We start from the raw sequence: 27,838 nt of genomic DNA, 5'->3' as shown, positions 1-27,838 counted from the left end.
GATGTGTGTATAGGGCTTATAGCAAAGTTAATTTGCTGCTTTGGCTGTTAGATCAGTTAAAAACAAGAATCAACATATATTTAAAGATATTTCTGACTGTGCATTGTCATCACCAGCAAATATGTGCATATAACTCCACACAGACATGTAAAAACAAAGTATGAATATGCACCTTTAAAAAAATAAATAAAAAAAATTATTAACTTGAAAAGTGTGAATCCAGCAAATTACCCAAAGCTGTTCAGCGCTGCTGTTGCTTCGGCTAAGCAAAAAAAAATTAGGCAACATGTTTTTGACCAAAATATCTGATCCTGCAGCAAAACCAGTTTCGCTCTCTGCAGTAATATGCAATGTTGCAGTTCCATGTCCAGTTTTTGTGACTACAGGGCTGTTAAAGCAGGAAAACTAAAGTCATTTTACACAAAACACATTTTATCACTTCTGAACATTTCCATAATCTTTCTCTAACCCTAACATCAGTGGTTTACTTGCCTGAACCTAAATGGACACAGGACTCAAAGACCTGAGTTTTGTTCTTGAGAGTCCAGTGCTTTCTACAGCTGTCACCATCTCCAACCATCACCTTGCATCTCAATTCTTCCTCAATAAAAGTACAGTTGTGTCATTCACAGAATATATTGCAGTGGAACATCATGTTCACTACCAAAGCAGATCTGCTCCTTCGAGTTTTACAATTCCTACTTCAGAAGTTATCAAAACTTAAACTACGCTTATGAATCAACGTTTAACCTTGAGCTGACGATGTGCACAGTGTTTGGCCGATTAGAACAAATTCAAATTATTTATCACAATATGAATCTAATGATTGAAAAAAAAAAAAAACGTTGGTACGTTTTCTTGGTAACTTGTATTTAGTTCCGTTGCACATGGTAGGTTCGCAAGTGCAGTGAAGTCTGGATACAGTCTTTGACACCACAAACTGCTGCTTTCCTTCAGTCCACAGCCTTTCCCCAACCTTAACCAAACCCTTATGGTAGTTTCTGTGCAGAATGTGTGGAACATTACAGCCCAAATGTTTCTTTAAACTCTTATCTGAGAAGAAATGAAGTATTTTTTGGCAGGTAAAGAACTATCTGAATCCCAGAGAGGCAGAGAGCTACAACAACTGAGCTGGGTTTGAGCTTTGATGAATCAGTCTGAGCCTCACAAAGAGCTTCTGCTAGATTTAGACACTGCACATCCTCCATAAAGAAGCTCCCAAATCCAGCATAAGACCACCAACAGAAAATCAAAGCGTCTCATTGCAGAGCCGCAGGCATTACACAAACAAAAAGTCCATTCCACCTTAAAATCCTTCCAAACTGCTGCTGGGAGCATTAACACAGGGGAGGGCTGGCGGTAGCAAACTAAACTCATCAGCTGAACAGAGGCCTCGGGGTCGACGCTGTCCTCATCGATCAGCCGCTCTCATCTTTCCCTTTTAACTATAAATGGCAAAGAACAAAAGCGCTGAATTATCTGCAGGCCGAGTCCATCAGCCCTAAAAGGAGGCTGAAACATAAAAGAAGCAGAGCTGCCGAGAGGAGGATTTCACACGAAATGTGGACGGCAGGAATGAAGGCAAAGCAGACTCGGGAGAATCAGAAATGAGACAAATGAGCATTTCAGAGGTTCTTAATTCACAAAACAAGCCCTAAAAAAAACCTGCTCTCAGTTTCCATGTTCACCTGCAGGATGTTGGCCACCACACACTGTGCTCTGTGTGTGTGTGTGTGTGTGTGTTAACGCACTCATGTGTGACCTGTGCAGTCACAGACAAATGATGCGCTCCAGTGGGGCGCTGATGAATAACGGATCTGAAGCCATCGCCAGTCTCTCTGGGCTGCAGCCAAACGCTCAGTGAGACGCTACATTCGTTTACAGCCTGGTCGGCTTTAGTCTTGTTGTCTTGATGAACAATCTGTGCCTCTACAATGTTCCTTAGTGACAAATTTGTTCCTTAGGAACAAATGCGTTTTCTGCCTCGGCCACCGAAAATTAACTATTTGGAAACATGGGCCCCGCTCTGCAAAGTCACTGCACCCGGGAGCAGTGCAACACAACTGATTGCACCTGTGACTTCCAGCAGCGTCTTTAAAGAAACTGGATTTTCTTTGATGCGACAAGACTGTGTGGTAAGAAACAGAACAAGGTCTGAGAAAAAAGATGGGAGAGGGTCAAGAGTATTATTAGCAGTTGCACAGTTGCAGCAGTGGTGAACATAAACTAATACATAAAACAGAGACATACCAGCAATAACTGAAGGACCAGTCGCTGTCGTCTATGAGATTGTCAAAGAAGAAAACTACTACTCACAAAATGTCACAAAGCTGCAAAAAAAGAACCATATTTGTCAGAGAAACTAAAGGTAACTGAGTTCACAGCAGGTCCAGCATATTTAAAGTGGACTGTGGCCAGCAGTGACTGCACAGTGCCGACCATGAAAAATGGTGGTAGGAGTGTGCAGGGGCGGAGCCAGAGCGCTGGCCGGGGGTGGGGGGGTGGGGGGGCACCTCAGTCTCCAAATCTGATTAGAGTGTGTGGCCCACTCGGGCTGCTCCAACTAAAAAAAATTTCTACATCCGCCCATGGGAGTGTGCTGATATCAAGCTGCGTGGGTGGAAAAGGTGAGCGGTGTCTGAAAAAAAAAAAAAAAAAACACAAAGACCTGTGGTCCTGAACACATCATCACAGTAATAGATTTCCTTTGTGCAACAGGGCGGAGACATAAATCAGTAGCACTTTAAGGAAAAATGCAAACCCGAGGTACATCCAGTGTTTGAAAGGCAGGAACAATCTCAGCCAGTGTCAAAGTGTCTACGAATGTTTCCACTTGGAAAAACATCCACACTGTTAGAAATGAGTTGTTAAGCCCCCGTTCGGTGCAAATCTGCATTACGAAGTCCACCTGAGACTCTGTCTGTCCCACTTAGATAAACCAAGTCAGTATCTTTACAGCCTTCTAGAACAGCCTTCTTCCAACTAGGGAACATTGCTAAAATTAGGAGCATCCTGTCTCAAAGTGATGCAGAAAAACTAGTCCATGAATTTGTTACTTCTACTGTAATTCCCGACTTTTGGGGTGTCCTAATAACTCTCTAAAAAAACCTTCAATTAATCCAAAATGCTGCAGCCAGAGTGCTGACTGGAACTAGCAAGAGAGATCACATTTCACTTTCACTAGCTTCTCTGCATTGGCTTCCACTTAAATCTAGAATAAAATTTCAAACCCTGCTTCTTACATATAAAGCTCTGAATGTTCAGGCTCCATCATATATAGAAGATCTCATAGCACCACATCATCCTAGTAGACCACTTTGATGTCAGAATGCTGGCCTACTTGTGGTTCCCGGAAATTCAAAAGGTAGAATGGGAGGTAGAGCCTTTAGCTATCAAGCTCCTCTCCTGTGGAACCAGCTCCCAGTTCAGATTCAGGAAGCAGACACCCTCTCTACTTTTAAGTCTAGGCCTAGCCTTCCTCTTTGATAACGTTTATAGTTAAAACTGCTCAGTCAACCTGAACTAGCTCCTACTTAAGATGCTATAGGTTTAGAGTGTTGGGGGACTCCCACAAGTGCAATTAGCTCCTCTCTCTATATATTTATTTGTCACCCCCTACATGCTATTAATTTTGCGTCTTCTCTCTCCGGTAGTTGTGCTTCTCCCCTCTGTCTCTCTCTCTCTCTGTCCCTTTCTGCAGGTGTCCCCGGCTTTGGAGCTGTATGTTTTCCAGTGTTCAGCAACTGCTCCTACCAACCTGCCCGATGTTTTTGTTGTTGCTCTTTTTCCTTTTCTGTCTTCACTTTCCACTCACCCCATCCGGTCAAGGCAGATGGCCGCCCACCCTGAGCCTGGTCCTGCTGGAGGTTTCCTCCGTGAAAGGGAGTTTTTCCTCTCCACTGTTGCCTTGGGCTTGTTCAAGGGGGAATTGTTGGCTTGTCTCTACATACTTGTATAGTATTGACTTGATATTACTTTGTTGTGAATTGGCGCTATGTACATAAAGTTGAACTGAATTGAATATTTTTTTACACATAATGTGAAAGATGAGTTGCCTGCACTGGTGAGACAGGAAAATATCTCGAGAGAGAGAGAGTAGAGTGTTTCCCAGAGACATGGAGCAGGATACAACCTCTGGAAACACACCTGTGAAACGGGATCACTGTGGAGGCAGCAAACTACTGCTCAATAGAATGGTTCCCAAAAAACCTCCCTGAACATCTGCAGATGTCTCAGTTTTCACAGGTTCTCAGAGCTGATGCAGCCTTGTCCCCAACAACATGCAGTCCACCTACCCTGCATTATTCTCAATGTCCCCTGCTCTCTGTTCGCGTGCCCAGCCATCACCTCCACAGCCAGCAGCTCCAAACACTCAGAGAGCAGCGGGGACATTTAAACAAAGAGTTTCTGCTCACAGAGACTTGTTTACAGGAAGAGGAAGATTTAAGGGCCAACTGAGAAACTGTCTGCGACGTTCTGTTTATGTCAAACTCATGTTCGCTGTGGCAGCTTCGAATTACTGCAGAGAAGAACATGAAAAGTGGTTTATTATGTCTCAGCACAGCAGCAAATTGAAGAAAAGGGACTGAACATATTCAGCATGTGGCTAATCAATCAGAAGACAAAGCAGCAAAAACCTTATCACCCATCAAACTGACTAGGTGCATTTCTACAGAAGCCAATCTGACCCAGATGTCAGCACACAGATTCAATCACATCACCCAAACTTTAGTTCTTTTTGTGAATTTAACATCTGTCAAGGTCCAGCTGTCCAAGCTGCTGAACCACCCCTGCTCCACACAGTTAAAGTTATAACTGCAGGGCGTCCAGGAAGTATTCTCAACGCTTTGGTATTTTACAGGAGCCTTATTTCATATGGATTAAAACCATTATTTTCCTCAAAGTTCTAGAAACAATGTCCCATAATGACAACGTCAAAGAAGTGTTTTTTTTTTTAAAATCGTGTCAAATATTAATAAAAAAACAAATCACATGTACATAAGTATTCACAGCCTTTGCTCAATACTTTGTTGAAACAACTTTAGCCCCAATTCCAGCCTCAAGTCTTTTTGAGTATGATGTTACAAGCTTGTCACCTATTTTTGGGCAGTTTCTCCATTTCTTCTTTGCAGCACCTCTCAAGCTCCATCAGGTTGGATGGGAAGTGTCGGTGCACAGCCATTTTCAGATCTCTCAAGAGATGTTCAATCAGGTTCAAGTCTTGGTTCTGGCCGGGTCACTCAAGGACATTCACAGAGTTGTCCTGTAGCCAGTCTGGAACAGGTTTTCATCAAAGATGTCTCTGTAGAAAAATTTCTGTTCCCTTTCCCAGATCTGTGTCTTGATACAATCCTGTCTTGGAGGTCTGCAGACAATCCCTTGGACTTCATGTCTTGGTTTGTGCTCGGACATGCGTGGTTAACTGTGGGACCTTATACAGACAGGTGCATGCTTTTCCAAATCATGTCCAATCAACCCAATCAAGTTGTAGAAACATCTCCAGAATGATCAGTGGAAACTGGATCCACTAAAGGCCATGTCACTCAATAAATAAATCATGAATGTTTGATTTATTTAAACATGTTTAATATTTGGCAATATTTGAACTGAGGCAAAGAAGAGAAATCTGAATCTATACTGTCAAAGTATCGTCGTCTTCTTGTTAGAGGACACAGTTAGGCAATCAATGCGGTTGTGGACACGTTACTTCAGACTCTCTGGACAAGAGCAGAGTGTGGACCATGATCTCTCTCCAACTAATGCCATTTGCCTGTATGTCAGGAGTCACTGTGTCCATTCTGAAGGTGGAAACCAGCAGCGTTGCATCAGGCAACAATCCTCTTTTAAAAGCAAAGTGTTATGACTGAAAGCAGATTGTCATGTGTGGACAACACAAGATTAACGGTGTAAAGCAGCCTTGGTGATTCCCTGACATTTTCTAAGTTATGTAAAAAAAAAAAATCATAACTGTTCATGCCAGCATGTCTCTAAAGCTAAAGTTCAACAGGCCATTGTTTAGTCAATGGGTGCGAGGCATTTAGGGGCTGCACAGATCATAGGTCAATTGTGTTTTGGGAGCGCTCAAGACTTAACGACTGTACTGCCGATTATGAATGTTTAAGATTTATTTAAACATGTTTAATATGTGGCAATATTTAAACTGAGGCAGAGCTACAGTAACAACAGTTTTATCTAAAATAACTTTGGCTCTATAGTCCTTGTTGTCCTCCTCTTTACATCCATGATTTTGCTACTTCTTTTACACACACACACACACACACACACACACACACACACACACACACGTAGACACTACACACCAACACACCAAGTATTCAAAGTCAAAGGTCCCGGTCGCTGCCATATTTGTTTTGGCACGAGAACACGCAAGAATTGCCCAATGTCGCGGGATTATTCTGTGGACTTGCACTAATCGCGTTCACTTTTTTCCACATCTCAACAACTATTTCAAGACAGAAGATGCACAGCACTGTCCTGTGTTGAAGTCCAGCGTCCTGTTAATTTCTACAGCCACTGCAGGTCACCTGAATTTAGGATGAAGATTTTTGGTGTTTTTAAACGAGCTGAGCCTTTTTCCACAGGTTACTAAAGGGGAGACCTGCCCACCAGTGAAGGAGCAGCGAGTTTTTTTTTTCCTCGCCCAGATTTCCTCATGGCACAAAGCGTCTGTTCCAAGCAGAGTTGCTGTGGTTCCAGCAGACGTGTTTCTAATCTAATCGTACACACGGTGACGAAACCGTTTGTCAGAGGCCCAGAGAAAAGCTTCCCTAACCAAAAAACGACTTAATTAAACACCGGAGCTGAATGGATGAAGGGTGGTAGGGAGGTGGGGGGGTTGCCAACGCTGTATCCCACAGGAAAGACAATGAGAGAGGAAGTGTGTGTGTGTAAGGCCTCCTTACTTTTATTATAAACTTCTTTTTTTTTTTAACACTTGCGTTTACTCTTCAGCTCAGGTTTAAGATGCGATTGGTTTTCTTACTGATGTCTGGAAGAACATGTGGCCTCTGTAACACATTATTTACTGAATGAATGTCAGGATTATAGAGCTGCATTCAAGTCATGTAGTTTTATCAAGCTGCCAACTGGGGAAATTAGGCAGTAAACACTAAACTAATCCACAGATACTGGCAGGCCAAGGAAGCAAGGAAGTTAAAGCTGGGCCTATTTTTACTCTTAAAGGAAAGTCTTCTTGGATGATACAGTTTCATATATTAAAATCTAAATCGGAGAAAAAGATGTTTAGTAACTATTCTACATACATCAAAAAAAATGAATGAACACAAGTGATGCAGGTTCCTTTTAGCCTGAATTTATTTTCTAACTTTATGCTTGAGGCTACTTAAAGTTAAGCAAAAACTTACTATACATTTAGGACAATGGAACCATAAATGAAAAACAGGAAAACCAATAGAAAGATCTAGTCACTAACATGAAGTGAAGGCAGAAACAGTCCACGCATGAGAAATGATGAAGACCGATCATTATCTATTTTCATTACCTGTTCACCTCAACTATTTCTCAATTGATTGATTAATCAGTTGGTCAATAAAAATGTGAAAAACTAGTGAATATGTGCCCAGTAGAATTCTGTCGAACATGACACATTCAAATTTCCTGTTTTGTATTCTGTTGCCAGAAGGTTAAAAATGCAAAAAAGAATCCGTATATAAATCAGGTATTTCCAAAGAAAGGCACCAAACTATCACTTTCAGAAGCTGGAGCCAGCAAAAAAAAAACCTAAACAATAACAATAATTCAATTCTGGTTCACTGCAAATTCTGATTAGTTAATTTTACTTTAAAAAAAGTCTGCAAATCGACTGTCTTAAAAAAAAAAAAAGGAATTGTATATGTACTTTACTCACTATCACTATCTTAAACAAATTCTTTTTTTTGGCCAACTACTCAGAAACTAAATCAACATTTAGTGCGCTGAACATCTGTTACCCGTGACTTTTCACTGTGGTCACATTGTCGACAGTCCTGGTTTTTTATCCCCCCCCCCCAAAAAAAAATGATGCACAAATTGGAAACGGGCGTATAAAACTGGCACAACAATGTTTGAGAGGATTCATTTCAGTTACAATCTCAAACCCTCCAAACAGAGAACGGTCTTCTGAAAAAATTTAAAGGGATCTTTTTGCATTTTTTGTACATCAACACTGATGATGAGTGTGTCCATATGAAGCAACAGGAAAATTCTAAAATTTGAGCTGAAAATATTTAGCAGAAATAACACAAAAATAAAGTCTAACGTCTCTGTTCTGTCAACTCTGTCACAAGCTGTTCACAAAGGTTTTCCAGAAGTTCCCAAAGAATATTGAGGCGATAGCTACCCACCCTGCCCGGCCCACCGCTGAGGCTACTGCAAGCCGACCAATTAGAAGAGAGACAGGAGCTAAACTCAAGCGCTGCACACAGAGCCGAAGCAGCACTGCATAAAGGAACATAATCTAATTTAAACTATTTTAGTAGAACCCCAGAATAAAAATCTGAATCTGAAATTATGCACAATGTTGCCTCTTTGAACGTGCTCATGCCTGTACAAACTCTACATGAAGGCGTCCAAACACCAGTTTGACCATGTTGTGAGTTCAAGTCTAAAGACATGAAACATCTCTTTGCCCGCACCATGTCCAAGCTCCTCTCATTGTGTCTGAGCCACATGATCGTCCTCACTGCAGACAGACGTCCCCATGCTGTAAATCCCTGTAAGAATGACAACAATCGGCACATTCACCGTCTCTGGTTCTTCAGTCTGAGCATGGCCTCTCCACGGTACAGCAGGTCGCGGTCAGCCTCACCACTCTTTCCTTCCCAGCAGGCTTTGCACTCTGCGTGTTGCCTTCACTGTCAGCTTGTAGAGTTTCACGGCTCAGCAGTAGTGCAGGAAGGTTCCACTCAAAGTCAACACTTTCTGAAATGGTTTTTTCAGATGAAGCCTAAAACTTTCAGGCAGATCATGTGATTTAGCTGATGCTGAGAGGGAGACGTCACTGGTTACAGACAAAAAATCTGGTGATGATAATTCAGATCGTTTGTTGCCACATTTATCCCAGGAGAAGCTTGTTAACAGGCCAAATTTAAGTTTGTTTGAGTCCTTTTTTGTTTGGACATTTTGGATGTTGAATGACATCATCATCATCATCATCATCAGCTGATTTGATATTTGATACTTGATTGATACTGGAAGTTTCTCCATTTATTAAAAAGCGGTTGCCGTATATGTTTCACCTTTTTATGTAAAGATTCAATGTTGGTTCTAGTGTCTCTATGGTGATTGTGAATAATACAGTTTGTTTGTACAGTGTATTTTACTGATGATGGATTTTAAGCTACGTATCTGGGAGAAAAGCATCAAAACCTAATGATTTATAGTACAAAGTGTTTACTGCGAACAGGCTCAAAGCACCATCTGGTTCAAGTGTCTCCTAAAGAGCACAGAGTGAGCCCTCCGATCACCTGTCCTCGCTGTCTCTCGGCGGGACGTCGCGCCTCCGTCGCAGACCTCCATCTCGCAGCGGGACGCCGCAGGTCGGTGGCCAAACGCTAATTGCTTTTCCACCTGCATGAATCCACAGCCCTGCTTCGGTGAAACCGGGCGAACATCATCAGCGCAATCAGCGGATCATTAACACGCAGACACTTTGTGACGGTGCCTTGGGGACGCATGACTATTTTGAGGGATGACCTAATTGAAGTTAGCAGCAGGGGGTGGGACACAGAGGAAATTATGGATTTTCCACATTGTCCTCCTTTAACCTTGACACGCTTTTACTGCATTTTCTCTGCTAATAACAGAAATTAATGATAGCAGACATTTCAAGACATCATCATGAGACAAAAAAACAAAACTGAGACTTGAAACCCACCTTTTTATCCTGGCTTTCATTGAAAATGTGGGTGCTATTTATTTACTTTATAGGTTCTTTTATTTATTTATTCTCATTATTTTTATGTTTTATTCAACGTTATATATACACAATATTAAATTTAATTAGTTAAATTGGGTTATTTTTAATAATTCGTAGTTGACAACAGAATTGTCAGTGTAAACGAAATCCAGTAAACGATAAACACAATAACAACGACACAAATTCTAAAAACGGTGAAGTTACATGTATTTATAAATTATATTCATTTGAAGACACTAAACACCGTTCATCAAAAAATGCAACTGTATCCCTAAAAATATCTGCACCACATCAGCTCCCGGCGTTCCGGATGCAGTGGTTTGATGCCGACCTCCTGCTGTTCATCACCACCACCACCACCCACCAGCTGCCTCCCGTCTCCAACACTCCCAGTAATGCACTCTGGGCTACTGTACCAGTCAACCAGCCACCAACACAGAGAGGAGAGGAAACTGTGTCCGATGTGTCTACAGAGGAAATTACACGAGCTGCAAATCTAATGATTTGGTTTCTAATTTGGTAAAATGAACACTTCAGCTAAACCGACTAATCACACAAACAGAAGCAAAGACGTTGGCAGTATCTGGCCTCGGGTGAATGTGTAGTTCTTGGAGCGTCTTGTGTTGAGCTCGTTATTTACGCCGTCTGCTGATCGCAACAACCAGACACACTGACAAAGTACTTTTACTTCAGTACTATAGTTAAGAATAAGTGGTGAGGTATTATTTCCATTTACTTCCTACTTTGGCTTCACTACATTTCAGAGGCGAATATCCTACATGTTACTTCATTTACATTTACTTATAAACTATATTTACTATTACTTTAGTCAGATTAATTAAACAAAATACAGTATCTTCATCAGACTCTGTATCAAATTCCCAAACTATTGAGCAGTATGTAAAGTAATGGACACTATTCTAATTGGTTCGAAAATATAGGCTAAAAAAAGTGCAAATGGTGCATTGAGCATCGGGTGTGTTAATTGATTCCCAGATCTCACAATTGCTCCTCAGAGGACAAACATTTTGTATCTTAACAGACCCTTTGACTTTTCCATAGCCCCCAAGACGAAACAGCAGCAGTGTCATTTACGTGCAATATACAATAACGGCTTTAGACTGGATTTTTTTTTTCCACTAATGGCACCATTACGACTGCACACGATAGGAAAACATCTGGAGGTCTCACTGCACATCTGGCAGCTATCATTTCTAGTTTCACCAAACCAAACCAGTTTCAGGCGTTTACACTGTTCATGGGAAAAAACCTCATCCCTGCTTCCACTGACATGCTCTTGCTTCAATTGCCTGGTACTTCACAGACGAACGGGATCAACCTTTCACGGCTTTCACACATCTCTCGCTGCAGCTGCTGTAGTTTTAAGTCCGACCCTTGTAATCAGCTCAGGTGAGTCAACACAACCTGAGGCCTCGCTCTGAGCAGCACAGAACCAGTCTGACCACGAGCAGGACAGATTCTCCCCAGACCTGAGAGGCAGCAAGCGCCTCCGGGGTGAACGTCTCAGTCTGTATATGCAGGTCAAGCTGATGGCTGACATGTGCAAACAGTCTGCAGGTATTTAACTTCAGGCCTGAAACACCTGAAACTTAATGAATAGGGTCTAAATGAAACTCTCAGAAACTGCTTCTGAATATTGTCCGTTTGATGCATTAACCACCAAATATTTGTACCGAATTTCTTTATATACAGTTCAACAATTAGTCACATCATGTAACATAAAATCCTCTCTGGCCATCAGTTGGGCTCCATTAGGACCAGATTGTGTACTTATGTGTACTTGTACCATTATGCAATTGTACTCATTTCGTATTGTTTATTTTCTTTTTATTTATGTTGCTATTATTATATAAACCTTTTTGTTTTCATCTCGCAAAATTGTTTTTTTGCACATTTCGTAGCTGCTGTAACGTGTAAATTTCCACACTGTGAAAAGAATAAAAGGTTTATCTCATCTTATCTGAACTCAACAGCATTTGCCCAGTTGGGATGTTTTCATCATTGCATCATGGCAAATTTTATTTGGCTATTTCCCAAATATTTACAACAACAACGGCAACAATGTCAAAGTTTATACTGTTTTACATTTTACTGAGATTACAAATTAAATAAACTTTTATTTTTGTTAAAAAGGTTTATAAAAGCTCACTCTGTCATCAATGTGCATTCTGCTACAGGGGGGGTCAGGAACCTTTTAACACACAAGAAATAAACATCAATCAGCTGCAACATTATGAAAACTTGTGCAATTTAATCCAACCCAATTCTGTGGCTCTGCCATTAATTCTACTTTTACCATGTTATAATTTCTCAGTTTATAGGTTGAAACTGTCAGAAAGGTGATAATTCTACTATTTAAAATGAATGAGCTGGTCAAGACATTAGAACCACCTACCCACTACCCTCAACATTAAACAGAATAGAATTATTCCCTTTTCAGATAGGTACTTCATGTTATGCCTGATCGGTGTACAAATATATTAAAATTGAGAGTTTAACTGCTGTGTTAAAGAGAAATTACCCTTATTAAGATACCCACCAAATTTAATTTGAACCTAGGCAGTCAATCAACCTTGGACGTAGGACCCCTGCCACAAACCTAAACAACAAAATTTACTGATAACTGGATTGTGGCGGTATTATTTTCTGTGTGCCTTTATACTACAAATGATTAACTCTGCATCGCAGTACATTTGAGAGTCTCTTGTTATTTGGAATTTTTGGTTGTTAATGGGGTTTTGATATTACTGCTAAAATAGGAAAGTACAAATTCTTGTCCTGATGATGACGTGCATGATAAAAAGGGCCACACGGGAGCCGAAGGATAATGTCACCGTATGAAGTAACTTAGCACTAAACGCACTTAAGTATTGCAGCTAGTTGAATTCTGCAATTGTAAATGCAACAGCTTTTCTTAACTTCTATCCTGTGAAGTCATTGTGTGCTCAGTAGATGACCTTCTACCGGGCCTTATAATGAGGTGACATCTTGTGTCCAGGCGTGACGGTGACATATTTAAAGTTCTACGCCACTTTTTAAGCCTGTTTGAGCTCCTAGTTTGGTTTTAACAATGATCTAACAGCAGCCGGAAGCAGACACAACCTGCACAGCAGTTAGGAGATCGACAGATGAATATAGTTGATGGCAGATATTTCTGTCAGGCGAAGGTGGAGACCAAAATGGAGCTAAAAGAGAATAACTAAAGGATCTAAACTTGATTATGTTGCTGTGTCTGCTGAACGTGTGAGAAAGAAGAAGAAGAGAGAAGAAAGAAGAAGAAGAGAGAGAAGAAAAATGGATGGATGCCAACTTTCTACCTGTTGGTTCAACCGTAGAAAACACAACACATCTGCTTCTATTCTCAGCTCCGTTTTCCTCTAGTCGTGACATGATGCTGCACAGCTTGACCCCCTGCTGCTGCTGCTACCTTGTAATGTCAGCAGTTGAGGAATTTAAGCTTGTTCTCCTGCTGCACTCAATGGAGGCCGGTCTGGATAAGAGGATCAGACTAATGCCTGAAATGTAAATGTAAATGTTGTATAAATACATGAAAAGCCTTGTTGAGGCCTGTCGAATCCTTTTGTTCAAGCCAACATCTGCCTAAAGCATCTCCACATTCATCTGCATAGATTCCCTCCACCAGCCGGCGAACAGGGAAGAAAAGGAGCGAATCGACCCTTTTGCTGAAGAGGATTTTTACCCACCCGCGTCCTCCACGCAGGCCTTTAAAAAAGAATTTAAATAAATCGCTGGCCTTTTTGTGCATCACTTTTAAGATTTCGCATTCAGAGGTTCTGAGAGACGAGGGCCATCAAACATTCAGGATCGAACAGAGACCACACACTTGCAGGCGGCTGAAGAGCGGAGAAAACAGGGGAGAAAAGCGGAGGGCAAATCCAATGGCTCTCCACCAGCTACTCTATGGGGGCTCCACTTGTTCAACGCTGCAATGGGCCCCAGTGTGAGTGGCCCCCCCTTTCAGAGCCACTGTGGGTCACCCGGATCTGCCCTGTCATCCATTATGGTGTTCAGTGGGCACTGAGGAGGAGATGGAGAAAGATGAGGAGGGGAGGTGGGTGATGGTGGTGGCAGCAGGCAGACACCAGCAGAGACAAGATGGTTGGCTCACCAAAACAACCAAAAAAAAAAAAAAAAAACCCCACCACTCATGCAGAAACAAGAGGGGAGGCAAATGAGGTGGAGGAGGATTTAAGAACTTTAAGGGGTGGGAATGAGAGGGGGGCAGACAGTAGAAGGATGAAAGCATGAAGCTCAAAAAAGAGGGGGGAAAAGTGGGACAACAGGGTGACGGAAGATGTGCAGCAGCAGTTGTCAAAGGGGGAGAGAAATGAGAGATTAAGAGCTGAGGAAAGATGGAGGACAAAAAGACCGAAGAGGAAAAAACAAACAAAAAAAAAAAAAGATCTGGGCCTGAGAAAGTGCACTGCAAAAAAAAAAAACTAATTTAAAATTAAAAAGTCTAAAATTTTTACTTTCAAGCAAACGACTCACCAAGCTTAATCGTTATATTGAACGTTAAGGGAAAATGTCTCAAAGAATCCACATGAGAGCTTTCATTAAATTTCAATAAGTTAAAACAACGACTTGCAACCAAAGCTAAAGCACGAACTGCAGACCAGACCTGCCTCTGCTTCAGGAAGCCTGCATCTGCATTCACAGTGAATAGGCATCTGAAAAACTTACTAATCAAGCACAAATGGTTGAAATTGTTCCCAAAGAGACATTTTGGTCCATATTTTTGTCCTAGATTCTTTCCACAACTTTTTGGAAACATGTTATTGGAATTTATTAGTATTTTATTCAGAAAGCCCAAAGCTCTGTAAATCCAACTTTACTAATAGCATCGGTTTCTGAATCAATGTGCATCAACACCTGCTCTGATTGGCAACGTACCGCGTTCATTTACTGGAAATTAGTCAGCCGGTAAAGACGGTGCGAGCAGGTGGCTGCTAGCTAACGGCTTTTGTTCAAACACAACTTTATTCACAGTCATGTGCATAACACTGTGGCACATATCAGAAGAGGAAACATCTTGTTCGGCCTACAAAGTAATTTTTATACATCTGTTCTTATTTTGTTTTTGCATGTCTGTACCCGTGTTGGACTTCAGTGAAACATTTTCAAAAAGCGCAAATATGATTTGTCCACCAATCACATGTGAAATCCGTACACGAGACACAGCTGCTTTAGCTTCAGCACAGATGTTTCGTTTTCCTTCAGGTGAGTAAAAGAACGACGTGCACAGCCCGTGAACAACTTTCCACTTTCAATGATCCACCTGCTCTGGAACAAACTTTTTTTTACAGTGCGAATGGGGCATGAATAGGAGCTGGGAACAGAGCTGGGAGACCCACAGGGATGGGGGAGCTGGGGGGAGCTGGGGTGAGGTTGGGTGGGTGGGTGGGGTGTTAACGAAGACTAATGAAGGCAGGAGTGCTGCTTAACCTGCGCTTCATCGCTCTGTGAGGCCTCCAACCTCGAGGTACTGGAGGAAGAGTGTGTGTGTGTGTGTGTGTGTGTGTGTGTGTGTGTGTGTGTGTGTGTGTGTGTGTGTGTGTGTGTGTGTGTGTGTGTGTGTGTGTGTGTGTGTGCGCCTCCACCTAACACACTGCGCTCCCACACTTCTGCTCCAGCTTCACAGTGTGACAGCGTCTTCTCCTCCTCATCGCAGTTGCCACTGGGACAAATCACAGTGCCATCGTGCGTCACGCTTAAATGTCCTCCCTCCCTCCCTCTGAATCCACCCCTCACCCCCTTCTTTTTTCTGCAGCTCCACACCCCACCCCAACCCTCTCCTCATTCTACCCGCTTGCACCACCCCTCTTTCTGTAGTTGCCCCCTCTCTTACTGTTACAAAACAAATCTCCCCTCTGACAGCATAATTTACGGGGTCCGGCCCGAGGAGGCGGCGCAGGACTGACGGGCTTCTGCAGGCGACCTCCCCCGATGACCTGGCTGCTTGTTTCCCCCCCCACGTAATCAGGGCCTCCATTCAGTTGCGGGCCATCAGAAAGAAAAAGAGGGGCATCTCAGGAGGATTCAAACCGATGGCCTCTATGCAGGCCTGAGTGAATGCCGCTGAGCCTAATACCCACTAATCTGTCCTCCAAATACCCCCACTGCATCCACTGGAAACCTGCTTTTTGTACCGCTACCAGCGGGGCAGCGAGGGGACGTCTGCCCAGCCAAAGCTGATTTGGACGGAGATGGAAGGTTAACATGAAGAAATGAAAAGACAAAGACAGGAAGAGGAATGTGGGGGAACCGGAGCAAATAAAGACATGAGTATAAATGAGAGGAAGGACTAAAGAAAAAAGGGGTCATCTGAGGCAACCAGAGGCTTTTTTTGTGTCTTAATAGATTACTCACAATAAAGAATTTTGTGGTTGGAATTTGCAACTCTATTCCACAAAACCTTTAAAATTGGACCCTTTAGAAAACGGAACTTCGGTTCTGCTCATTGGTTTCATGCAAAGGCTACATGTCTCCAAGGACGTACGGATCTGTCTCCCTACAGGAAGACCATCACCTCAACAGCATGTTCATTACAAGTTAGCACGGACGGCTAATGGTACAACGTCCAATACTGACTGCAGTAAATGACGAGACATGGCGTCTCTTTGCGCCATTCAGGACGTCTCGTCACTGCACAGGAGACATTTCCAGATCCATCAGACAGAAACCATCAGTTAACGGCTCAGATCTTCAATTTCATGAGGTGGGGGCAAACAAACCAAACGCACTTTGGCAAAACTAACCCCCAAGTCCCGACTTTTAAAGTAAAATGGACGTCAGGGTTTAAAAACACTACTGTACAAAATTCTCACCCCCGTGATCCCGAACAGGATAAACAGCTGAGTCTAAGTGTTCGAACGCAGCGTTGTCATAGCCTCATTTTGATGCAGATTTTTTTTTAAAACCAATTATTTATGGTAACAGGGAATCAAGCAGAATTGGAATTTATGAAAACCTGCTGTATTTGCAAACTAAACTTGCTGTGGTTACACATGGATTTGTCCTGTAGTAAAAAAAAAAAAAAAAAAAAAAAGTCATATTACGAAGAGCTTTAACTTAACGTCAGCACTCTTCTCCAGTGATGCCTTCACTTGCTGACATCTTTGTCAATTTCTGGAAGAAGAAAATTCTACCAAGCTCAAAAAGGGCAACACAGCTGTGAAGCACCATTCGCAGCAAACGTGTTGCTGAGAGACACTCGTCAGTCCACATTAGGCCACATATGGCAAGTCCTAGAAAATCTCCTTTTACGCTCCCATAAAAGAATCCAAATTAAAACCTGGGAGGTGAAGTTGCCGCAAATCACACCAAACTATGAGAATAAGGACAGTTTCCACTGGTCTTCGCAACATTATACTACAAACAAAATCAACACAACACATACAGACACAGTTATTGAAGTTACTCAAAATGCCAAAGAATAAGATGTAATGTTTTGTAGATGTTGCATAATTTGAGCTTGAACTGTTTTAGGAGTCAGTTTCAACAAAAACTGACCATAAAAAAAAACTTTGTGAAGGGAGAAAGTTCTACAAGATTGTAGATGGATGGTGCCTTTTCCCCTTTTCTAGCTTCTTATTGTAATGGGGAAAGTGTTAGTCCCAGAAAGGCTCCCTCAACAGGGGAAAGCCCTTTCTGAAGGTTCACAAACTTTTATGCTGAGAGTCGTTAATGGGTCAAGCTCCTCGCTGTTTTCAGGTATTAAAAAAAACCTAACGCCGAGCGTAACGGTTTGTCTTAAAGCTTGGGGTCGACTGATGACAAAGTCCAGGCTTTGTGTCAGTTTTTACAGAGGGAGACGTTAACGATCCCTGCAAACAGAGTGAAAGGTGATATTCTGATACATCCACAGACCAAGTCACTTAACATTCTGCCAGTCTATGGTGCTGCTGCTGTTGGAAACACGAGTTCTAAATATTCTGGATTAACCTGGACTAACTAGAACCAAAAGCTCAAAACTCCACCATTAAGTGGACTCAACAGTAGCTGATCAGACAATAATACTTTTGTTAATATTTATTAACTGGCTCAATGGAGAAAAAGCACTTGGATGTAGCTGCTGCTCACTGAAGAGCAGATTCTGCAGCTGTTGGAGCCTCATATCAAATGTGGTTTGATGCCATGTGTAATTCTTTACAGCAGCACTGTGGTTTTAATCCCCTGCCACGACAGGAGGAACAATCAGAGCAACAACAACTCGTTTAATGTACCAACCGGCGCGTTGGTTTTTCTTTACAAAGGCTGGAAAATAAATACTACGAGTCATGTTCAGCTTTTCCAGACTGAGGCGACCTCGGCATCACATCCACTGCAGCCCCCTGCATGCGTTTGACTGACAGGCTGCCCGACTGTGACGGCCATCTGTCTGCACACTCCCTGTTAGACAACAAGGGGCCCCGAGACTACGTGAGTCCAGACGGAGCGCAGGGCATGACTGGCACTGCCCATTCACAAAAATCTTTTGGGAGGACAGATGGTGCCGAGGTTTCTCCTCCCGTGTCTTTTCTTCCACCGTCAGCCATTGCTGAGCTGCCTCCTCAGCAAGCTGGCACCTCATTGTGCGACATCTCATCAAAGCTTCATTTAAAATAAATAGAAAAAGGCCAAATGAAACGGGAGTGGGGGGGGGGGGGGGAAGCCCGGGGGATTTCAGCAGGTACCGAACCATCCAGCACAGACCCAGGCTGGCCCGGCCACAAAAGGTTTCACATCGCTTCGGCTAAAACCGGCTCCGGCCAGCTTCTCACACTTATTTTTGTTTCACGTCTCGCCCCCCCCCCCCCCCAAAAAAGACTCGACCAAGCAGATCAGTGTCCCCTCTGGCACGATGTGACTGCACCGTGGGGCTGGGAGGGCAAAGCGGAGGATAAGAGCTGGAAACCTCGTCCAGTCTTCGGGCTCATAGTGACAAACCCCCATTTATCTCCACTTACTTGCTAAAGCTCGTCAACCCTGCAGGTAAGAGGGGTTGAGACCACACAAGCTTGTTGTGTGAGCCAAAACTCCCAATTCCCACTGAAATGCGTCACAGATGTTCAGCTGCATGTGGAGAAATGTGTTGGAACAATATCCACAAAACATTACAATATTTCTTTCTTCGCTGTGAGAAGCAAATTTTCCACTTCCACGAGCTGATCACAACACACCTGTCCCACAACCAAATGTTCGACTTTACAGGAAAAACAAGGGGAAGTAGCGATTAAAACCAACTGAGCTGACAAATCAAGTCATCCAAGCTACTGTTTGCAACCTAAAGAATGAGCCCTGAACTTCGACCTTTAACATGCTAATGTGCACAGGACGTCTGCAAACTGCTCAGAGATTTTCCTGAGGTTAGTTCCAAAATGCTAAGTCACATGCTAAGACCTGCCCAGATTCTGAAGGTATGTCCTGAATCATCTTAGACTCTCTTTGTTCTCCAGAATCAAATTATTAGAAATACACGCGATAACGGTACTGGCTGCATAAAAAAAAAAAAAAAAAAAAAAAAAAACAGCGTTATTTCCTGTTGCCATCTTTGTTTTTTTGTGACATTTTTCCAATGTCACACCTGAAAAACTGATTTTTTTTAATGAACTGGACTGTTTTCAGATGTGGACATCAAAACAAAACCTCCAAAAATTATAACCATATTCCATAATGGTTTCTGTCAATTGTTTATCTTATAAAAAAGGCACAAATGCTCGACATCAAACTACCATAACACGAGAGCGAAGGTGGTGCCGTTTGCTACAGTGCACCCTGGAGTTTCGGAGGTTAATACTGCACAGGGGGCCGATACCACTTTCTCCTCAAGTACTTACATTTCAGTACTCTCCAAGATACCAAGTACCGATACAATGACTCAACATTTTGGCCTCTTGTGTGAGTTGCTTGACATTGCAATTAAGCAAATCCTCCGTGGTATCGAGCACAGTATCAGATAAGTTCCTTGAGTAAAAGTAGACAAAGGCCGCATCGAGCCAGACGCCAGATATTTGTATCAGCATCAGGACCTCGCTAATATTGCATCCCAGTGAGGAGAACACACTTTTTTCTGATTTAGACACAGTCACCATGTGATGAGACTTTTTTCACTAACTCGTTCAGTCGCCAGCAAGAATCTGCAAAAAGCACCAAGTTCTTGTAAAGAAGCGGTGACACGTCTGCTCCTAATTTGTTGTTAAATCGACTCACTTCATTTAACTAAATGTTGGAAAGTATCAAGACTGACAAAAGTTCATTAGAACATCACACAAAGGCATAAGCTGCAAATGTCTCACGTATTTTAACTGTGTAAACTGCAACGTACAACATCCCCACATCTTCATGAGACTCAGTACATTTCAAAGTTGGGTTAAACTCTCATATAATTAATTAAATTGCCCGTTTATTATACCGGTCAATAGTTGGGCTGGTGCCTTAGGTGCAATTTTTTTTTTGTCCTAATTTACACAAATCAAATCATGAAGACCTCTGAAAATAATCAACCAATAGATTTATTTCAACGGACGCCATCATTCCCACAGGAAAAAGTGTATCTGTGCACCATAAACACAAGGTTTACTTGCTCCTGATTGGCCCAAATGGAAAGTTGGTCATTAGTAGATGACCTGAAGAATCTTGGCTACAAAGCCATTTCATCTTTGCAGACCAACAGGCTGTTTAGCTCCAGTCCACCTGACAGCAGACAGACCTCCCCAGACGCACTGGGAGGGATCAGAGCCTCCAACATATGAACTGCTCCTCCTGTGCCACAGATGTCTGCTGGTTTACAGTTTCTGCAGTGATGCTTTGTGTTTCTGAAGAGCATTAGAGGATTTCTGCTCTTGCTGATGCCAGATATGGCGCCTCTGACACTCTAATAATTCAGTCGGCAAAACCGTATCCAAACTTCTCTTTTCATGCTTGACAGCTCCGGTTTGGAGGCGATGTGTGACGCTCTTGGCCTCACAGTCGTTTAAAAACCAGACAGGGACGTGCTAACCCTGAGCCCATCAACACAAAACCCCAGAGACGCATCAGCCACACGAGAAAAATCAGTTCAATTCAAAGATGTGAATTCGCTCGTTTGAATGTTCCCAAAGACGCACAGCGCGTTACGCCGTTCAGGTTCAAGCTGGGGATCGAACGGAGTGCGTTCCTCACGTTAACAAACGCAGTTACACATCCTCCATGAAGTTTTCTCGGGTTTGTTTCGGGCAGCGCGGCTCTCCAGCTCACCTGCAGCCGCGGCGCAATCACCGTAAAAGTTGGCGCAGCAAGTGGAAAAACCACACGCTCTTTGGGAAATGACCATTAGGCAACATAAACGGCTCGTATCAGGACAAAAGCCGAATGGCAGCACCCCTTACCTGGTCGGCAGATGAGGATGAAGTGCGCAGCTAGTAGCAGCCAGCCGCCCGTAGTCTCCATGTCGCCGAAAACGTCGCAGATTTGGGCGAATGAACAAATCAAACAGATCGTAGAGCAGGTCCCCGTCGGCCCGCAGCCCTCACAGCTCCATGCCGCTCCGCTCGGCCCCTGCCCGCCTTCCTGCCGGTCTCTCGGTGCTGCTCTGTGTGTGTAAAGATCCGGACTCACGGTGCCACGCTCCGCTCCGTCCGCTCTCCTCCACAGCCGCCGACCGACTGACTGAAGAGGAGCCGCCGGAGCGAAGCTGTGCGCCGCCCACAGCCGCCGCCACACCGGCCTCACTTCCTCCACACAACCGCAGGTGATAGTACTGAGTGTGAATACGACACTCGTGATTATCAGTGATAATTGATGCAGAATGAACTAGAAATATAGAAATGTGTCGTTTTTAATGTGAAAATTAAGAAAAGTTAAGGCGGAAAGGAATTTAAGGGAAAATGGTGGTAGTGAGGTAAGAATAAGTGAAAATTTAAGCATAAAAAGAAAAAAAAGTCAGAGAATGAATTAAAAAAAAAGAACATTTAGGAGGGAAGTGAGTATGAGGTAATGAGGAGTAAACCAAAAGGTGTAAAAGGGAAATAAACAGAACCTCTGCAGACCCCCACCCACCGAACTGATTCTGGATCAGTTACCAACGTTTTTTTTTAACTTTTAATTGTAATTTGCTGATGCAGATCACGTGCCTCACTCACTTCTGATGGAATGCACATCTGCTTAAGAATCTAAACCGTAAGATTAAAGGCATCAAAGTCCTCACGATTTAAAACCAGGAGTCTCCAGATGATTTCCATCAAACAGTGGCAGGGAGCAGATAGTTTGTGGTCCGAGTCTGAGAGACGCCAGTACAACTGAGACCCTGTCCCTCATGGTACTGCCCCTGGAAAGAGAGAAGAAAGTCTTATGTTCATCAGCAGGGTTCTCGTTTCTTCTGACATCCGAGATGCTGATCATGAATCTGAGAGACAACTGCTCCTCGAAGCTTTGTTTTGCACATTTTTTATACTTCATCCAATACCAAGTAGTACACAAACAATACTCAAGTTAACGTGCAAGTACTCGTGGTTTGATCCCCACATAAATGCACCTTGACAGCAGGCTGGGTTGTGCCAGAGGTTGTTCTTTTAGTAAAATAATTCTCCAGCCTGACTTCACACTAAGTAAAAGCTCTAAAATCCACTTAAAGTACACAAATGGTACAAGTACTCCATAAAGAAAACTATGTATCCTGAACAGCAAAAGTAAAACTCGTGTTCATACTCAGAGATAAATGTCACTTTCTGTCATGTTTTGTTCAAGTCCATTGTTGTTGCAAACATGGAGCAGTGAGTAAAATTACGTGACGACACAAACAGCTGCTGTCTCACCAAACCAGTGAATGGAAAGCCATCGTTAATAAATCACATCTGGATCTGGACCACTTGTTTGGTCTTTATCCTGCAGCTGGAATTTCTCCTCAGACTGGATGAGGTGCTGAGTAGCAGTCGTTCACTCTCAGCCTGCAGACCGCGAGTAAACTGATGGAGACGAGTCTCTTTTTTTTTGTTTTGTTTTGTTTTGTTTTTAAGTGTGTGTGGTGGAGTTCACTGAGGTGCCGACCTCCTGACCCTGGAGAGACGCTGCCACCTCGCACTGAAACTGAGACCTAAACATCAGCAGTGACCCAGAAATCACAATTCACTCTGGGAATGGGACCAAGAGTGTGTGTGTGCGTCTGTGTGTGTGTGTGTGTGTTATTGGACACATTTTCATTTCAATTCATTTCATTTCTGCTGCTTGTGATCACAGGCTGCAACACTGTGCACAGTTGTGGTACATTTCAAAACTTTGGCGCGAGGCCTGTTGAGAACGAGTAGAGACAGAAAAATCCTTGTGATGTCTCGTTTTGTCCCATCTCAGAGGACAGGACAAACAGGCAGCATCACGGCGAAATTGTTTTTTTCAGATCAGTGTGTCACAAAATCCCGTCTGGCTGCTGATTATGTGCGAATACACAACCTGAAACAGCCCAGAAACTGCGTGTTGGGTTCTGAGCGCTTCCAAAACACAGGTGGCCTACACTTTGTACTGGCCATGAACGCCTCACACACAGCTCCACAGTTTTGAATATTTGAAAAGAAGTTAGAGAGCGTACCTTTATGTAAAAGTACTACTTATGTACAAAATAGCCTCAGACATTATTCTTCAACCTTCAACAACGCTGCAGTTCACTGTGTTTAAATTTGACCAACCAGTGTGTAAATTTGTAAGTTTGCGTGAGAAATTCAACACAGTTTCCTTTATGGAACTGCTGACTGCTCTCGTGATCCCAAGCAGAACTCTTTTTGTAAAGGGGTCCCAAGCCACGAAGGTGCAAAAGAGTTCCTGTAGAATAAGTACTTTTACTTTTGACAGTTGATGTACGTTTTGCCGCCATATCTTTTGATCTGTAATGGAGTATTTGTTGTGGTATTTGTACCTTTATATAGGTAAAGGATTCAGATTCGGCCACACAGCAAAGCATTATTATCCATCCGGGTCATCGTGGCAGTGATTCTTCTCCCCAGCTGCAATTTCCAGCTTTGTGCTGGGCTCCAGATGAGTTGTATAATCTCTACAACATGTTCTGGGTCCACCATGGGGTCTCCTACCAGCTGGGTGTGCCTGGAGGACCAGCAATGGGAGGTGCCAAGGATGCATTCTTATAAGATGCCTGAACCACCTTGACTGGTTCCTCTCAGTTCTCTCAATTGAGTTCATTGCCTTACAGAGTCCATATCACTGCTGATTGTGCACCAATCCACCTGTCGCTTGGGAGCAAAACCCCAAGATACTTAAACTCCTTCACTTTGGGTGCTGAAGGTCAGGGTCTGATGAAGACAACAGAACAGTGAGGAGCTGAACAGTAGAGGCATGATGAGGATGGTCTTCACCAACTTCAGCCGACGAAATGTTGTACACAGGACAGGAACGGACATTTTCTGTGCCGATAACTTCGGGAAACTTCATCTGTTGTTTCAGACTTTTCACTTTGAGTCGTCGGAGCTTCATTTGTCCTCTTTGTGATGATGCAACATCTCCGACTTTTAAATGAAGTTTCCCTCCGTTCAGCTTCCACCAGATTTTTTGAACCTGACAATAAACGATCATCCGCCCCCTTCTTTATCTCAGCGTATATATTTGCATAATTTACTCTGGATTATCTTTAATTTATGCAGAAAGTGCTTTCCACTTGTTAGCTTGAATGTTTCCAAGGGGGCTAATGAAATTAGTTGTACTCCCACAGACCTCTCATTCAGGGATTTGTTTTTTTTTTGGAGCTTTCACACTTTTCCATGACTTTCCTACAAACTAACAGTGATTTTTTTTTTTTTTTTTTACCTCCAACACAAACCCGTGACCTAAAATGATCCCTGGACAAAAACTAACTGATTTCTTCGTGTTTTCACCTGTTTACTGCGTGACTCACCCTATAGGGCCTTTTCTCACGGTGCCCAACCCACAGGATCAAACAAGGAGCTGCTGCAGAAAACTGGGATTCACATGTTTGAACAGATCGACTGCAGAGCAAGCGGCCAGCAGACCATGTAGTGGTCATTTTGGTTGGTTTGTGCTTTTATTTCTAACTTTCTAAGCACTTTCATAGCACTTTGCTTCAATATTTTCTCCCTGACTTATTAGTTTTGTGCTGCGTTGTTGCTCACCTGGGGATAAAAGCATCTGTTAATTGACATATATCTGCATTTGGTCATCTTGTCTGTTTTTGGTCTTTTTCTAATAGTTTTTAGCTCTTCTGTGTCTGTTTCTGGTCATTTTGATTCTGTTTTTAATCATTTGATCTTTATTTTTGGACATAAAATCATTAAAGATTTTGGAAAATTTGAACCTGTACATGTGAATGTTTGGACATTGTGTCTCCTTATTTTGATCTCGTGTCAGCTCAATGCTCATCGTTAACATCATCTGTTGTGTGTGTCTTTGTGGTCATTTGAAGTCTTTGAATTGAGTCTGTTGTACATGAAATATGAAGTGTAACTTCAGACGCCCGTATTTTGAAGGCAGTTTGAATTCAGCCAGAGGTGAATCTTTGCCTTTTAACAGGAGAGCGAAACCTAACTTCTGCAGTCAGGAGCTCATGAAAAACCTTCAGAGGTGTGACCGATGATGGTGTTATGCACCATTTCTATCACCTGGTTTATACAAGTCAGAAGATCCTGTTCACATGCAAGACGACAAAGGAAAAGAGTGTTTGTCTAAAAATGAAAGTGTACCCAAAGGGCATGTATCAGTTATTTATGTAAACCTTTGTTTGACCAAGTAAGTCCTTGATTTAAACGGGAGACCTGTCCAAGATGCAGGATTAAATCCAACATCAAACACACACTCACACACACACACACACACACACAGAAGTAAAACAAGGCAACAATATATAAAGACAGTAGAACTCAGTGCAGAAAACACAAAAGTTTTCTTTGCCCTCTTTGTCCAAATGATGGGAACAGACAACTTTCTCTTAGACATTATGTTCATAGGTTTTATTTGTTTTGTTTTTTTGCAAATTCTCTAATCAACATCCATCTATTACAGTTAGACTGTAATTGTACTATGTGCTATGAGGAACAAATACACATTTTCAGGAGCACTTAGTTTGAGCTTTGTCTTAAGAAACTAAACCACTTTGTGCTGGTCCTAGTACTTTTGTGAGGGCTTTAGAATTTGGACATGGTCAGATTTTTACACGTTCTAAAACTAGATAACAGGACCAAATTTAAACAAAAGAGTCAAAAAAAGACACTTTGATTAAACGAAAATGATCCAATCTTACATATTTGTGTGTAGCAAAAGTCTGTGAACCTGTATCATGTATCGTGACTGAAGTTATTGCTCACTAGGTTAAAAAGGCTTATAAAAGACGTTCTAAAGAGTTTGGACTTCACTAGACTGGTCAAAAAATGTTCTGTGGACAGATGAGACCAAAATAACTTTTTAGGTTTAAACTAGAAGCCTTATATATAATGATGACCAGCATAACAACCTAAACCATCTATAGAACAAGGTGGTGGCAGAATCTAAACTTTAAGTATCATCTGTGTACTGAAGCTCAACATCAAGTGGATCATGGTAAATGTGCTTAAATGCGCTTTTCTACTTATTGACAATCAAAGCACTTTACACTGCTTCTTATTCACACATTCACACACACAAGTATGTTGGGGTTCAGTGTTTTGCTCAAGGACACTTCAACATCTGACTGGAGGAGCCGGGGATTAAACCAACCACTGGGAGATTGGTGGACAACCGCTCTACCTTCCTGCGCCACCGTCGCCCACTGTGGACCTCATGTGCAGCCAAACAATCGGCCTAAACACACCAGTTCTTCTACCAAAGAAGAGTCAGAGCACAAGGAATGTAAAGTTGTGGAACAGCTGAGTCAAGGTCATAACATTAAAGGGCAACATCACCAATTTTCAACTTGCTTTCTATGGCTTTTGTTTCCTCCAGGTGACATCACTCAGAGGAGAACCTGAAGCAGGCAGCTCATGCAGGGAGCCAACCAACATCCCTGAGTTGAAGCTGTATAGAAGGTTCATAAATAATTGGACAAACCTACAAACAAAAAACGATTTGCTTTTACTGATTGATCAAAGCTGTCAAATTTGTCCATCTTTAGCACTAAAGTAAAAAAAAAAAACGTGGTAAGGTGATCATCAGTTTCCTTTCATAATCGGAGAAAGAGCTGCTGCCGACTTCCTTTTCAGATCCACAGATGGTTCCACCCTTGGATGATGTTACGTGGGAAAAAGCATCGGCCATTGAAAAGAACCGACAACAACAAAGCCCCCTGAGGGAAGGTTCCCAGGGCTTTTTCCAGGACATCAGATAAGTACATGCAGTTTTTATTGTTGACTTATTGTATCTTTAACCTGTATTTTTACTCAAAGACTTTGTGCTGGTCTTCAACTCCACCTTTCTTCTGATAATGCAGGCCAACACTCTGAAACGAGGTTAAAACCGAGAGTCGGGTCCTAAAGTAAAGAGTTGGACGTTATTTATCCTCATGTCATGTTACTCCTCTCAGTGTTTTTATTGTTAGTATAACTATTTCTGTCCTTCATCATGTAACTGTATATTTGTATTTTATATATTGCGTTTAATATTTAGCAAAGTATTTCTACATGTTATACCTTGATTTGATTGGTTTAAATATTAGACAGCATAAAGTGTGTGTTCACAAAAGAACATAACAACATAAAAACGAGAAAACATAAATGAACACATAAAAGAATTTAATTCAATAAAGAAAGAAGAGGAGCATGAAACAGACAATAATAACTAGAAAATGAAAAATAATTCAAACACCCTTAAAGGGCTGCTGCTTCATACAGATTACAAAAATGCTTTATGCATTTCCCACACTTTAAATGGAGAAGTTTTATTTGTTCAAATAATGAAAGAACTTTGTGTTTGTTT

General features: G+C 42.3%; 1 protein-coding gene across 3 annotated transcripts in view; it reads right to left on the bottom strand.

The window, feature by feature from the left end:
• Positions 1–21,684, bottom strand: part of LOC137108352 (receptor-type tyrosine-protein phosphatase zeta-like) — a 73,717-nt gene extending 52,033 nt beyond the window's left edge. For 2 of the 3 annotated variants that reach the window (XM_067492779.1, XM_067492780.1), the window contains exon 1: positions 21,328–21,684. In XM_067492779.1, coding sequence (XP_067348880.1) covers positions 21,328–21,388 — 61 coding nt within the window. In that variant the 5' untranslated portion in view covers positions 21,389–21,684. The remainder of the gene's footprint in view (positions 1–21,327) is intronic. The other variant, XM_067492781.1, reaches the window with a different exon arrangement.
• Between the last annotated feature and the right edge of the window lie 6,154 nt (positions 21,685–27,838).

This window comes from Channa argus, chromosome 23 (assembly GCF_033026475.1).
Source record: "Channa argus isolate prfri chromosome 23, Channa argus male v1.0, whole genome shotgun sequence".
Lineage (NCBI taxonomy): Eukaryota > Metazoa > Chordata > Actinopteri > Anabantiformes > Channidae > Channa > Channa argus.
Note: the sequence above shows the minus strand (reverse complement) of the source record. Positions and strands in the feature narration are given on the sequence as shown.